The sequence below is a fragment of the Carassius auratus genome, chromosome 38 (assembly GCF_003368295.1).
Source record: "Carassius auratus strain Wakin chromosome 38, ASM336829v1, whole genome shotgun sequence".
Lineage (NCBI taxonomy): Eukaryota > Metazoa > Chordata > Actinopteri > Cypriniformes > Cyprinidae > Carassius > Carassius auratus.
The window spans coordinates 20,687,138-20,701,635 of NC_039280.1; the positions used below are offsets into that span (position 1 = coordinate 20,687,138).

At 46.4% G+C, this 14,498-nt stretch overlaps 2 protein-coding genes across 9 annotated transcripts in view; both read right to left on the reverse strand.

The window, feature by feature from the left end:
• The window catches only part of ccdc88ab (coiled-coil domain containing 88Ab), a 59,892-nt gene extending 59,372 nt beyond the window's left edge, over positions 1 to 520 (reverse strand). For 6 of the 7 annotated variants that reach the window (XR_003277802.1, XR_003277801.1, XM_026224703.1 and 3 more), the window contains exon 1: positions 69 to 520. Coding sequence is in view for 5 of the 7 variants with exons in the window: in XM_026224703.1 (XP_026080488.1) it covers positions 69 to 131 (63 nt within the window). In the remaining 2 variants the exon portion in view is untranslated. The remainder of the gene's footprint in view (positions 1 to 68) is intronic. The other variant, XM_026224701.1, reaches the window with a different exon arrangement.
• A 3,654-nt stretch (positions 521 to 4,174) lies between these two features.
• Positions 4,175 to 14,368, reverse strand: ppp4r3b (protein phosphatase 4, regulatory subunit 3B). 2 transcript variants are annotated; one of them, XM_026224706.1, is made up of 16 exons: positions 13,822 to 14,368; positions 13,684 to 13,739; positions 13,076 to 13,174; positions 12,379 to 13,002; positions 10,652 to 10,729; positions 10,462 to 10,578; positions 9,914 to 10,030; positions 9,686 to 9,817; positions 9,506 to 9,602; positions 9,376 to 9,417; positions 8,976 to 9,134; positions 8,411 to 8,580; positions 5,434 to 5,573; positions 5,048 to 5,184; positions 4,757 to 4,908; positions 4,175 to 4,679 (listed from the first exon to the last, which is right to left on the reverse strand). In XM_026224706.1, the coding sequence occupies exons 1-16, from the start codon at positions 13,946 to 13,948 to the stop codon at positions 4,578 to 4,580; spliced, it is 2,349 nt and encodes a 782-aa protein (XP_026080491.1). In that variant the 5' UTR covers positions 13,949 to 14,368; the 3' UTR covers positions 4,175 to 4,577. The 2 variants fall into 2 exon arrangements, with proteins under 2 accessions (XP_026080491.1, XP_026080490.1); XM_026224705.1 differs by having other exon boundaries at positions 9,686 to 10,030.
• Between the last annotated feature and the right edge of the window lie 130 nt (positions 14,369 to 14,498).

Below are 14,498 nucleotides of genomic sequence, written 5' to 3' on the forward strand. Positions count from 1 at the left end.
CAGATGAAGCGCTGCAGACCATCGCGACGCCACACGACGCGGCGCGGCGCGATCATCGCGGTACCCACCCAGCACACCAGCGGAGACAGCAGAAAATCCTCCAACAAAGGCGTGATCGCGTCCTGCTCCATCGTGTCCGTGGATCGGGAATAAACCGTGAGTGTGTGAGATCCGAGTGTTTATGAAGCCGCTGTCACTCGTCCAGCCGCGGGAGACTCATGAGAAGCGAGGATCCTGCGCTTATTCTCCGCCGGAGACCGAGACCGAGCCCTTCATCCCCAGCGAGAGCCGCTGTTCTCCGTTACTGCAGCGTGACGCGAGGGAACAAAGCGCCGCCTGTACTTCAGCGAGCACACTACCGAGGGCACTGATTTACTGCTGCACTTCCGCCGCACAGCGGGTCAGACACCGCCCCCGAGCCCAGTGTGCACAAACACCGCCCAGCTATCACACGTACACTAGATCTAGTGTATAAACACAGCGTTCATTCAGAACACAGCCGCTACAGAGCACACAGGCGGGACTAGGACTAGTGTATCAGTGCGCCATCGAGAACACGCCCACTGTCTGGAAACACACATCACACACTCCTGAGTGAGCAGCGCACACACACACACACACACACACACACACACACACACACACACACACACACACACAGCGTTGTGGCAGCAGTATGAACACGTGTGTTATATGAGAAGAAGCATGTTATATTCACATCACAGTGACGTCACGCGCTCATAATCGAGTGTCTGCATGTGTGTATCACAGTTTATTAGCTGTAGGCTAGTTTAGAGATTTTAGGTATAGTATGTCACGGTTTAATTTATTTTGCTATCCTCACAATGAACTATAGACTCCTGCACCCACTACTAAAATTAAAACTAATTATATATATATATATATATATATATATATATATATATATATATATATATATATATATATATTCATTCACACACACACACACACACACTCACCTAAAGGATTATTAGGAACACCATACTAATACTGTGTTTGACCCCATTTGCCTTCAGAACTGCCTTAATTCTACGTGGCATTGATTCAACAAGCTGCTGAAGGCATTCTTTAGAGATGTTGGCCCATATTGATAGTATAGCATCTTGCAGTTGATGGAGATTTGTGGGATGCACATCCAGGACACGAAGCTCCCGTTCCACCACATCCCAAAGATGCTCTATTGGGTTAATATCTGGTAACTGTGGGGCTATTTCAGGACAGTGAACTCATTGTCATGTTCAAGAAACCAATCTGAAATGATTCGAGCTGTGTGACGTGGTGCATTATCCTGCTGGAAGTAGCATCAGAGGATGGGGACATGATGGTCATAAAGGGATGGACATGGTCAGAAACAATGCTCAGGTAGGACCGTGGCATTTAAACGATGCCCAATTGACACTAAGGGGCCTAAAGTGTGCCAAAAAAACATCCCCCACACCATTACACCACCAGCAGCAGCCTGCACAGTGGTAACAAGGCATGATGGATCCATGTTCACATTCAGTTTACGCCAAATTCTGACTCTACCATCTGAATGTCTCAACAGAAATCCAGACTCATCAGACCAGGCAACATTATTCCAGTCTTCAACTGTCCAATTTTGGTGAGCTCGTGCAAACTGTAGCCTCTTTTTGCTATTTGTAGTGGAGATGAGTGGTACCCGGTGGGGTCTTCTGCTGTTGTAGCCCATCCGTCTCAAGGTTGTGTGTGTTGTAGCTTCACAAATGCTTTGCTGCATACCTCGGTTGTAACGAGTGGTTATTTCAGTCAAAGTTGCTCTTCAATCAGATTGAATCAGTCGGCCCTTTCTCCTCTGACCTCTAGCATCAACAAGGCATTTTCTCCCACAGGACTGCGGTGGTTGTGTGTGAAAATCCCAGTAACTGAGCAGATTGTGAAATACTCAGACCGGCCCGTCTGGCACCAACATTCATGCCACGCTCAAAATTACTTAAATCATCTTTCTTTCCCATTCTGACATTCAGTTTGGAGTTCAGGAGATCGTCTTGACCAGGACCACACCCCTAAATGCATTGAAGCAACTGCCATGTGATTGGTTGATCAGATAATTGCATTAATGAGAAATTGAACAGGTGTTTCTAATAATCCTTTAGGTGAGTGTAGATATATATCTTTTGGTTTGACTGAATGGGAACAATTTTTTTTCTTCTCCTTTAATAAACAAACAGTTGTAGAAGCAGTTTTATATTTATATGTCATAACCCTTATTTCTGTCATAAACACAGTAAAGGGAGCGCTGGGATTCTGGCTGGTTTGTTTTAAAGGTACTTGAGTTCCTCTTGAGGTCTCTCAGTGTTTTCTGGCTCTGCAGTATATCTACAGACGATATTAAAGTGAGTTTCTTCACTCAGTGACTCACAGTGTGGTCATAATGACTCATTAATACACATTCACTATTACAGACACAAGATGAAGCACTGAGCACTTCATCAACAACAATCTTACCTTGCAGCGCTACTACACATTCATTACTGTACAGTTAGGGTTATGAAATTATGCATAACATATTATTATAAAAGTAACCTGTAAGAAAGAAACCTTAGAATAAAGAGTTAGCACAAATGTTTCTAATCTAGATCTGTCATGTTTTGAGCTGGATCAGTCAGATGAACTCTTCTGTTAACCTCAGTTACCGTGTCTATTATCTCTAATGATGCATTCTATCAGAAGAAATAGAGTTATATCAGTTTATATCAGGACCAGAGGGATGAGAGCGAGTCATACCAGAGTAAACCTTACATTTAATCATGCGACGCTGTGATCATAGAGAGATTTACACGTGAGGAGGACAGAAGCCATCGAGACTAACACAAGAGTGAAGATACACCAGTGAACAGAGCGAGATAGTGTTTGAGCGTTCATGTTCCTGGTCCTGGACCTGACGAGAAGAACCCTTCCGATCATCAAGAGTAACTCAGTGTGTGTGGTCACTCCTGGAAGAACATGCTCCTCGTGTGATATATATCTGACACACAGCGTGTTCCTCTGGTTCAGCAGCTGACCCAACAGATGAACGACTGATGACCCAACTCACTTCCTGTCTGGGTCATGTGTGTGTGCTTTATATGAACCGTTTGTCAAGACATTGTTAATCAAAGATTAGATATCATAAACACTATCATAGCTACTATATTGTTATGGTTTTAGATGGGCGCTGCAGTCTGATTTCACGATGACTTCAATGATTGTAATCTTGATGATCAGTGATCAGTTCAGAACAGTGTAGAAGACATAGATGACATTTAGAGAAGTCATCATGTGATCAGTTACACTACTGTAGGAAACTGAGATAGTCACACTATTCATCACATTTTAAACAGAGAGTAACGTGTGATCTGTTAGATTTCTACAGTCACCTTCCCAGCACAGACAACAGGAAACAGGAAACGGGAAACGGGAGCTTGCCACCTGGAAGGAGGGCATGAGTGTTTGAGATGTGTGTGTGTGATCAGAAGTGAGCTCAGGTCCTCCGATGGCCAGTGTCCGTCCGTCCTCCAGTCCAGGGATCCGCTCCTGACCACCTCATCCTCATCCTCATCCTCATCCTCATCCTCCTGCTTCAGCACAGACTTGACTGAGCTTGTCTGTATTAACATTGGTCTAGTGAGAACTATAAAAACGGCCATTTTAAATACAAAAGAATCTAATGTAATAATGTGATTCAAGTAGATTCATTCTTCAGGTTCATACTTCAGTAAAAGCAGCGCTGAACTCTGACCCAGAGTGATGTGGTGATCTGTGTAGAGCAGTGCTGCCTCTAGAGGACAGAGAGAGAACAGCAGCTTCCTCTCCACACACTCTGTTCTCCTCCAGAGACGGAGATCTTCAGCATCGCTAACACTGCTCACATTTATATTAAATACACACAAATATTAATAACTTGAGGCAATGAAGCAAATGAACAATTCAATTTTAAATCCCTCCAAAATGACCGAATTAAAAAGTGAGTGATGTGACACCTTACACACTGTCGGTCAGGTCATTAACAGACTGATAGTGTGTGTGTGTGTGTGTGTGTGTGTGTGTGTTTCCTCCTGATGAGTGTGAGCTAGTTCAGTCCAGCTCTGGACACACGTGTGGTCATCATCCTCCATCATGCTTCTGGTGAGTCACAAAATACTGAACAACCGGGTTTAATTGCAGGACCAAATTTAATCTGAAAATTGTAAAAAATATCAAATTCATACAAATGCTGTTTAACGGAGGCGGTGCTAGTAGGAAAGTGTGCACAAACGAGGGGAAGAACTAAAAGCATTTGTCTTTAATATTGAATCTAGCCGTCTGAAGGTTGGAGTCCGGTCAGCTTGGGTCTTCTCTGACCTTACATCAGTCCACAGATCACACAAATCAAAACATCGACTAATATTATATGTGTTTAAAACCTTGAGCGCCTGACTCCACCAGCGTCAGAAGAAGTCCACCGAGGAGCCTGTGCTTCAGCAGCTCTTCAGCTCCGTCAGTGTGGCTAGTTCTGCTAGTCCTGCTAGCCTGCGCGGCCTCCCATCAGCCCCTGCTGTGACGGCTCACCGGGGGCTTTACGAGCCCAGACGAGGTCTCTTGTGCGGCGCCTGCTCCTCCTCAGCGTCCTCCTCCTCGTCCTCCTCGTCTTCATCGTCTGGGTAGTCCACGAGTCCAGTCTGCGGAGCACAGACAGCTTCAGAACACACACACACACACACACTCTTGTGCTTCTGGAGGTGATCATGTGACGTACCCGGGCCGTCTGGCCTGAAGGTGGCGCTGCAGCTCTGCTGGAGGAGGTGGAGGGTGGAGGTCTGGAGCCGTTAGCGGTGTTAGCCGCTCCAGCCGAGTGACAGAAGCTGAACTTCCGCTTGGCCTGGTTCTCCTTGTCCTGACTCTCTTTCACTGGACCACCACACACACACACACACACACACACACACACTCATCAGCCCATGCTCTTATGAACTCAAGGCTCTCTCCAGGTCTTCATCTGTGGAAGAGTGAGTAAAGTAACCCTGCAGGACTCTGAGGGCACTCATACCTTTCTCGCTCTCCATGAACTTCCCGTAGTCGCTCTTGCACTTGTCCAGGCCGGTGTCCGGGACCTCGTCCTCCTCCTCATCCTCGTTCAGCCACGTGTCCTCGTCCTCCTCGAAGGAGCGTGTGTCCCTGCGGTACCTGTGAGAGATCACTGCAGGCTTACACACATCCTGCACCTGCAGCGCTCATGCTAACGCTAGTACACCACTGGACCGTGTGTAATACAGATTAAATACAGAGAGAGATCCAGCTGTTTCTGTCAGACAGCAGTCATTTCTAACATGTGTGACCAGGGATGCAGTGATCTGCTCCAGAAGTCACGTGTACTGAATGCTGTGTTGTCTAGAGGTGAACAGTGTGAGAGTGTTATCCTGTGAGTGTGATCACCTGCTGAAGCCTCGGCTCTGGCGCTCCTTCTCCTGCTCGTAGCGCTGCTTCAGACCCTTGAAGGTCTGCACGTACTCGATGGACTCCAGCGCCGTGGTGAAGTTATCCACGATGTGTGCGGTCAGAGATCTGATGTCCTCCTGAGAACAGAAGTATCTGGACTGTATCAAGAGCTGTGTGTGTAGTTCTGATGAAACCATACTAGACAAGTAAACTCTCTCTCGGGGGATTCTGATTCAGTGACTCACTCAAGATCTACTTGTTTCATACATTAATATATTTCCTAAAGATAAGAGATGCACACTCAGGAGCTGATAGATGTAGTGATGCACGATATATCAGTCATCATATCAATATCGGCCGATAAATGTATTTTTCTCTGTTATCGTTATCGAACCGATACGAGAATCTGGCCGATATCTTTCAGCCGATGATATTTCCTGCAGAGATTTAAATAGACTTTTTTGGCTTAATATTTACAGATGCTATTCCATATCGCAATTTGATGCAAGTGCAATGACCAACATTTGATTAATTCATTCAAAATTTGGCACATTCCATGACATTCCGGGATAAACTGTAAATTCCGTTTTTATGACTGGATTCCGCGATTCCCTCCACGTTTTCTGCATCGCGGAAATAATAGGGTCCTACAATAAGAAACAACTTGTAAAACCCAGTATAGATCAGCAGCAGGTACAGTATAAAATCAGAAACAGTTCTTGTTCAGTAAAATGATCATATCTGCCTTCTCCGGCAGGATGCGTGAGCGTTCAGGACAGATGACTTTATTATCTCCTGTGGAGAAGACACATTCGCTGGGTGTAGAAGAAGCTTGAACACATAAATAGAAGAAAGAAGAGGCAGCGGAGGACGGGCAGTGCGTCAAAGACGGGGCAAATATTTATTTCTACTCCATGAACTCGGAGGTGTTTTATCTTGTTCGACGTGCCCCCCCCATGCACGAAACAATCTTGATGCAAATGTTTGCTTTTGCCGAGATTTTGTTTTGTTTAGGAAAGTCCACACCGCCGACACACGCTATCCATGTTTGACTCGCTCGATTATGCCAACACTTCCGCTGTATGCTTCTTTGCTGGTGTTCAGTGGTTTCCTCTTCTTCCAGTTGGCGTACTAGGAATCGAAATTTTAACTTTTGAATGATTCAGGAAAATAAATAATAATAAATCGCAACGCTAGTCCCGGTTCCAATCGATACCCGATACCCAAGCCTAACCATGATGGTTTTTAATAGCTTGAAATATCACTGGAAGCACTTTGGAAAGGGAAACCCGGTGAACTGCAGCATGTGCAGGACGAGTCTGTCATTATAAGGAGATTATTAGCTACTGTACGCATGTAAGGGAATCTCTGTGTTTGAGTGAGTGCTTAAGAGAAGAGCACATACACAACAGATCCACACGACTAGCACAGTTACGTTCGCTTGTGCATTTAGTCTTTTGTGAGACTGTATGTTGTGAATATTGTGTTTATTTCATGCATATAAATCAGATTGTTCTTTGTTTGGTTAAGTTATAGCCTAAAGCGTGTTAACGGAGCGCTTCAGTCCGCTGGTGATCATCTTTAGCTCAGCGCACAGCTCAAACAGCACATTACTACATTAATAACTATGATTCAGATCGTCATATATATAACATTATAGTGAGAACACGGTTATAATGAAACGTTATGAGTTCTTTTGGTTTGGTTTCTGTGTTTCAGTGTGTTGTTGCAGGAAGAGCCGAGAGAAATCAACAACAGTTACACAATCTGATTAGCACACAACTTAGTTTGAGTTCACATCTGCAGTTGCATCCTTTTGTACATATATAAGTTGTAATATATTTATGTTGCATGAATATCTGAATATATGATGGGTTTCCGTGTGTAAGCTGGCAGTACTTCAGTTTACCGGTGTTCAGCTTCACACACAGCTTGTGCACAGCAGCAATGACTGTCAAACACAATATTATAAAGAGAATATTACCGTCATAAATGCATTGTTTGAATAATCTGTGTTTGTTTGCCGTGTTTCAGCACATTCAGAGCGTGTGTCCATGACACATCTGATTATTCAGGGTTTGTAGGATTGCAGTATTGGAAAGAGTCAAAACTGACCGCACTTTCAGCACCTGACACACACATTAACAGTGTTTTCTCTCAGAGACCACGAGAGACTCATCTATTAATATGAGGAATATATAACTGATTTAATTCATTTCTATAATGTTTCTCTTGTGGCCCGAACAGAGTGAAAACAATCAGAAGAAACATTATTTGTGTTGAACAGATTGTTTTTGAAAGTTGGTGCAGAAAATTGATGAAGTTTTACTGAAGTGTAACAATTGTATTAAGGCTATAGTCCTATAATTGATTGTAGGCTTTAATAAACCTGTCTTAAAATACATTTTAAAACCTTTTCACTGAGTAGTCTACGCTAACAGCCTGATGTTTTATTCTCCTCACATATGTCAGTTCTGCGGTGATGCACCATGACTGTAATATTAATTTAATAATAAAAGTAACCTAATAATATTAGCCAGAAAATAACATGTCTACATTAATAGGAAATACTCTTAATAATGACAATATTTAATGATTTTGACAATATCTCTGGCTTTAGTGCTTACATGATGGACCTCTTTCCACACACTCCTTCATCTCATCACCTTATATATTTTTAGTAATGTTGTCCATTAACTTGTTTCCATTATTTAAGCATTGTTTTATTTATTTGCAAGGCTGCTATACGTTTGATTTATGTTGAAGTGTTTTAATGATGAGACTTTTTTAGTAATCAGACTCTCAAAAATGTAGATTTATTGACCAACATATTGGTCATCGGCCTCCATATTTAAAGAATAATCGGTCTCGGCCGAATGTTAATATTGGTGCATGCCTAGACCGGTGTGACTGAAGGGTTATGTGGTGTGTGACCCGGTGTGTCAGATGCAGGCTGGGGTCAGAGGTCACTCACCACTCTGATGAACTCGAACAGCTCGATGATGGCAGAGTTCAGCAGGTTATATCTGGTGCCGTTGTCCAGCAGCGCGTTGATGACCGGCTCGAACAGGTTTCCTTTCACGATGTAGCGGTTGTAATACTCGTCCTTCAGGCCGATGATTCTCCTCATGAAGCGCAGCGCACCTGGACAATCACACAATCACCTGCATTACTGACGAGCGTCTGATCACTCGCTCTAACACAAGGACACCGCATCATCACTGATCACTGCTTCACACCAGGTTAGGGAGCCCAAATTATTCTGCTGAAAATAGTTAAAAAAAAGCTCTTTCTGCCAAAGAAGCAAGAAACACAATAGATTGCTCTGACATTTTTGGTGACATTCTCAAATAGTGTCCAATGGACCTGATAAAGCAGATATAATGCAGCACACACAGGTCTGCAGCCCTGTTACAGTGTGATGTGTTTCTGTGATGCTCCGCCGTGTTTTCAGCATCATTCCTCCAGTCTTCAGCATCACGTGATCTTCAGGAATCATATGCTGTCAGTGTGTGATGTGTGTAATCAGTGACACTCACAGAGCGCCAGGAAGCTGTGTCTGGAGTTCATGAGCGTCAGCACCCTCCTCAGCAGGTCTCTGGTCATGATGTAGCTCTTGATGTGGTACGAGTGATGCTCCACACAGAAGGTGAGCAGCTCCAGGATCAGAGCCAGCAGCTGCGCCGTCTGGAAGTTATCTGACACACACACACACACAGATTGGTAATTTCACTCATGAATGATTATTTTAGGTTCAAGCGTGAGTAATGATCCGGAGACGAGTCGAGTTCAGCTGTTTCTAAAGCACCTGCTGTTCAAACCAGACTCAGAATGGACTGGAGGAGCCTCAGAGTCAGTGTGGAACCATTCCTCGGTTTATCTGATCAGGGTGTGTGTGTGGGTGTGTGTGTAAACACAGTGTATAGAGCAGCGGGGTACCTGGACACACGGGGTTAACTCGAGCCGCTCCCTCGCTCAGATCTGTGGACAGACAGAGAGAGAGAGAGAGGGGTGTTGACATGTGCCTCACAGACGCGGACCGCTGCAGCCGAGCAGCCGTGTGTCTCACCTGGGTCCTCCTCGGCCGTGTTAGCCAGCAGCGGAGCCGTCAGCACGTGCATACAGTACTTGTAGAAGAAGCTGAGGAACTCGCTCTTCTCCGCCTTCTGTCCACACACACACACACACAGAGACAGAGGTGAGATCAGTGCTCTCAGTGTGAGCGGGTCAGGGGAGACGTGTGACTCACGCTGGCCGGAGCGAGCATGTTCTCGGGGTCGATGAGGGTCCTCAGGAGCCCCATCAGCTGCACTGCACCGCCCAGCTCCGGGTCCGAGTCACAGATCATCTGCTTGATCACCACGTTAATCAGCAGCACGTCCTGGACACAGCACACACTCTTCATCCCACACCGAACATACGGAGTCGTGACAGACGTCCAGACACGTGTGTGTGTGTGTGTGTGTGTGATACTCACGTCGTCGGCCTGCTGCGGCTCCTGCATGACGAACTCACGCACCATAGACGGACTGAACTCCACCAGGTAAGAGAAGATGTCTGTGGCCGCAGCCTTCACCTGCACGTCCTCCATGCCCTTCACACACACACACACACACCTCCTGATCACCTGACAGAAACCATCTCCTCATGATAACAGCTGGTCATGGCCATGGTTTCACACCACAGAATCACAGTGTTAGAGACAGTGATGAGACGAATATTAACACACCTCACAAACACCACCAGAGACTGCTGGGACACAAATACACCATCTATTCTGTGTGATCGTATGTTTACTGTCCTCAAGTTTCCTCAGTTACAGTGTCTCTCTCTGAGGTTTACTCGGTGATGACTGGATGTCTTGCTCTATATTAGAGATCTCCTGAGTGTGGTCGTGTTGTTACTCTGTGATGTGTGTGTGTGTAGTCGAGGAATTAAACACTCGTGACAGCTAAAGGAACAGGATTCCCTGATTTCTCATCATTAGTGATTGTGATGACTGTGATGTATTAACCCTGTCCTCACCATCACGATCTCCAGCGCTGGTAAGATGCCCAGATTGGCCAGAGTCTTGAAGAAGGCGTCTCTGTTCTGAGGCTGCAGCGTTTGGGAGAAAGCACAGAACTCCTTGAAGAAGTTCACCTGCAGACGCAGAGAGGACAGGTGTGAACCCCTGCTGTGTGTGTGTGTGTGTGTGTGTGAGTGTGTGATGTACCAGCTCTCTCCTCTTGCTGTCCTCTGTAGCTTCATCTGTGAGCTGAGCGAACACCTCCGTCAGGAACTTCTCATCCTCCTGAGACACACACACACACACACACACACACACACAGAGAGTTACACACCTCTCTCATCTCATCTCCACACCTTCTCATGTTCGAGCACAGACCATTTTTTAACATGTTTATATTTCACGAAGAGCTGTGCAGGGTTTGGTCTGAAAAGGACAGCTGTCTCATTTAGAGACCGTCCTGAATCTCATATGTTGAGATGAATCATGGGAAGTGGTGAGTTATATTGCATTGTGAGGAGAGTGAACCGTTACATCACTAGAAATACTTCACTTGAAAATGTATCTATTAAAATTGAATGAACAGTTACATTTTTTACATTTAATATTAATAACATTAATATTTTTACATTAATAACAGAATACAATTCAATATGAATAGCACACTTCTGCCACAATACCACGGTGCAGGTGTTACTACAGTAGATTCATGGTAAAAGATGTTGGTTTGTAGATTGAAGAGTGTGTTTTGTTCTGCTTCACTAGTGTTCCTGGCTGAACTCAAGCGCTTGGATCTCACAGATCTGTTTAGTGTGCTGTGACCAACACTCATCTGCTCTAGTGAGCTCGCAACCACTGTGCTGCGGTTTGAACTTCGAGCTGAGTGGATAGACGCGGTGTGTCACAGTTTAGAGGAGTATTAGCGCTGAAACCATTGGTCATCATTATCGAGATCAAAAAACTGTCCAGAAATATGTGTGTTGAGTAGTCTCTCAATCTCATATAAGCTAACGTAAGATCAGTGTGGCGCTGTAGCTCAAGACTGTAATCAGTCCTCCTGGACACGTCAAGAGAAGAAGACACAGCTCTCCAGCGCAAACACAGCTGAACCCGAAGCTGCCGAGCCGTGTTTGGATCAATGTGTGAATATATGCTGCACGTTCCTCTCAACAACACAGTAAACAACAAAAACTGACAGCGGTGAGAAAGCAGCAGTTAAGAAAGCACTGCACAGATTACAGTGATGTGATGAGAGATCAAAGCTTGCTCTAGCTCAGGACTGCACAGACACAGAACCACACTTGAGCAGAAGTGTCTCCGACACGCTCACGGTCATGATACGACTTCAGTGTGAGGAGACCCTGAAACACATCTCCTGAGATGTTAACACTTATCAACAGGTTACACATCAGTGAACACAACAACAGCACTTATTATGTCTATGTGGGTACTTTTTTCATTTTGCTGAGCCATTTTGTTCTTTGGGTTAAAAAGAAAAGTCGAACCTACATTACGAGAAATTAGGTATATATGTGTTAACTTAGTGTCTGCAGGGTATGCCTCGTGCTTTTCTCAGTATTATTCATGAGAATGAACTCTTATGATCCGATCACTGCGCTCTGTTATGCACGAGGTCGTCTTACAGCAGACAATTCTAAATTTATTCAAGTTTATGAACATATTTCATATTCTCTCATGCTCCGAACATGAGCCAGCACTGTTCTGTGATCAGCAGTGAATCTCCATCACATGCATTCACTCCACAGAGCCCTGGTCCACTGGCATTATCACATTCATAATCGCAGATGATTCGCATTCGATTGAACGTGCTATCGTATAGCTCGTCAGTGAACTACAGCTCTGTGTGGTGAAAGAGAGCAGGTGATGGAGATTCACTACTGATCACAGAACCACACCTGAGATGAATTACACACCTGCAGCATGCTGACGATCTCCACTTTGTTGAAGAAGATGAAGGAGGACAGCGTGGACAGGAAGTTGTCCTCGAAGACGGACTGCGTGGGCAGGATGATGTCCTGGATGTACTGCACGCGGTATGTCTGGTGGATCTTCTGCCGCAGCTCTGAGTCTGTGATGGGGATCACCTCTCTGAAGCGGGCCGTCTGCGTCAGGAACTCCCGGTGACTCTTGGGCTGCAGCAGCGCCGGCTCGTACTCCAGACAGCCCACCACGTCCATGATGCAGTCGTCGGAGAACATCACCTCGAACAGCGTGGCCTTGTTGAGGAAGAGCAGGCCGCGCACGATCTGGTAGAGCTGCTGCAGGCCCCGGCGGTCGCCCGCCTCCTCGCTCGCCCGGAACAGCTGCAGCAGCTTCCTGATGTATCCTGAGCTGAGCAGAGCGAGCGCCAGCCTCTCACGCCGCACGGGTGAAGGCAGCACAGACGTCACCAGCTCGGCCAGCTCCTCCAGACGCTCCGGCTCACAGGGAGGAAGCTCCAGCAGCTGAGCGCTCTCCGGGGTGTCCTCAAACCGCTCCTCCTCAGACTCATCCACGGGGTCCTGCGTGATCTCCACGGACGGGTCCTTGCCCTGCACCTGCACACACGAGGCCGATCAGCATCCTCCGGTCCATTACTGCAGACCATGAACATCACACACACACACGCACCTGACAGATCTTCTCCCAGATCTCATCACAGCCTGCTTTCTCCTGGAAGCTCAGAGCCAGGTCACAGTTCTCCGCCTCGGACCAGACGATGAGCGTGTCCTGAGGAGACAGCACACACACGTACATCATTCACACACACTCCACGTGTCCCTGCAGCACAGCAGTCATCAGGAGCACAGGGATATTTGTAGAAACGGACCATACATTTTACTTTTATGACAAAAATCATTAGGATATTAAGTAAAGATCATGTTCCATGAAGATATTTAGTAAATTTCCTACTGTAAATATATCAAAACTTCTTTTTTGATTTGTTATATGCATTCCTAAGAACTTCATTTGAACAACTTTAAAGATTATTTTCTCAATTTAGATTCCAGATTTTCAAATAGTTGTATCTCAGACAAATATTGTCCTCCTCACAAAGCACACATCAATGGAGAGATGATTTATTCAGCTTTCAGACAGTTATGACTGGTTTTGTGCTCCAGGGTCACGTGTGAGCTGGAGGATGACGTCACTGAATTCAATGATGCACTTAAATTGAGTGTTTACTGTCCTTGTGCAGGACTACAGACAGTGTCGTGAGCGCGCTTCTGTGGACGCACCTGCTGCTTCTGGTACGCGGTGTCGGGGCTGATCCGGGACTCCAGCAGCAGAGAGCCTGCAGAAAACACAACACACTTCATCAGACGCGCGGCGCGATGCGACGCGACGGAGGGAGCTCCGACAGACGCGTCTCTTACCGTCAGCCTCTCCGGTGACCGTTAGCGAGTCCGCCTCCGAGCAGCAAACATGCCCGGTGCCCCGGTCCTCCCACTGCCGCTCCTCGTTCAGCGTGTACACCTTCACCCGCCGCCGGGTGTCGCTCATCCTCCCGCACGAACCAGCACCAGCTCCAGCACCGAACCAGCACCGCAGTCCTGACGCACCGAGCGGAGCTAACGTTAGCACTGCCTCGCCTCAGAGCCGCTCATCCTAACCCTGGCTAACTCAGTCCACACAACACGAGCCGGGGCCTGGGCCTCAGAGAGACAAGAGTTTATAGCACAACACTAACGTTACACCGAAACCTGACGCTAGCTCCTATCGGTCATTTTAACCTCAGGAAAGCAGTTAATTAGCCCCCAGAAGGAGCCGAGCCTCACACAGTCCCGAACAGCACGAGCCTCGGGTGTTTAAGGTCTTCAGGTCTCGTTATAGCTCAGATTAGCGCGGAACGGCTCGAGTGTTTACGCTACTGTTCTCCGACCGCCGCCATCTTGTGTCTTTCACTGCATCAGCGCTGCTCTGATGCGCGGGGTTTCCGCGCGGGGGCTACTACGGCGGCCGCGCAGGACTCCGCCGTTACCATAGTTACCGCGAACCGCTCCCGGATCAGACGCTCGCGGTGATTTGAGAGAGAAGCCCATTTGTTCTGACT

Coding starts and splice junctions, on each gene's coding strand:
- ppp4r3b (XM_026224705.1), bottom strand. CDS start 13,948: ATGAGCGACACCCGGCGGCGGGTGAAGGTGTACACGCTGAACGAGGAG. Junction 9,603..9,685: donor ACATGCTCGCTCCGGCCAGC/GTGAGTCACACG, acceptor GTGTGTGGACAG/AAGGCGGAGAAGAGCGAGTT. Junction 4,909..5,047: donor GTTCATGGAGAGCGAGAAAG/GTATGAGTGCCC, acceptor GTGGTGGTCCAG/TGAAAGAGAGTCAGGACAAG.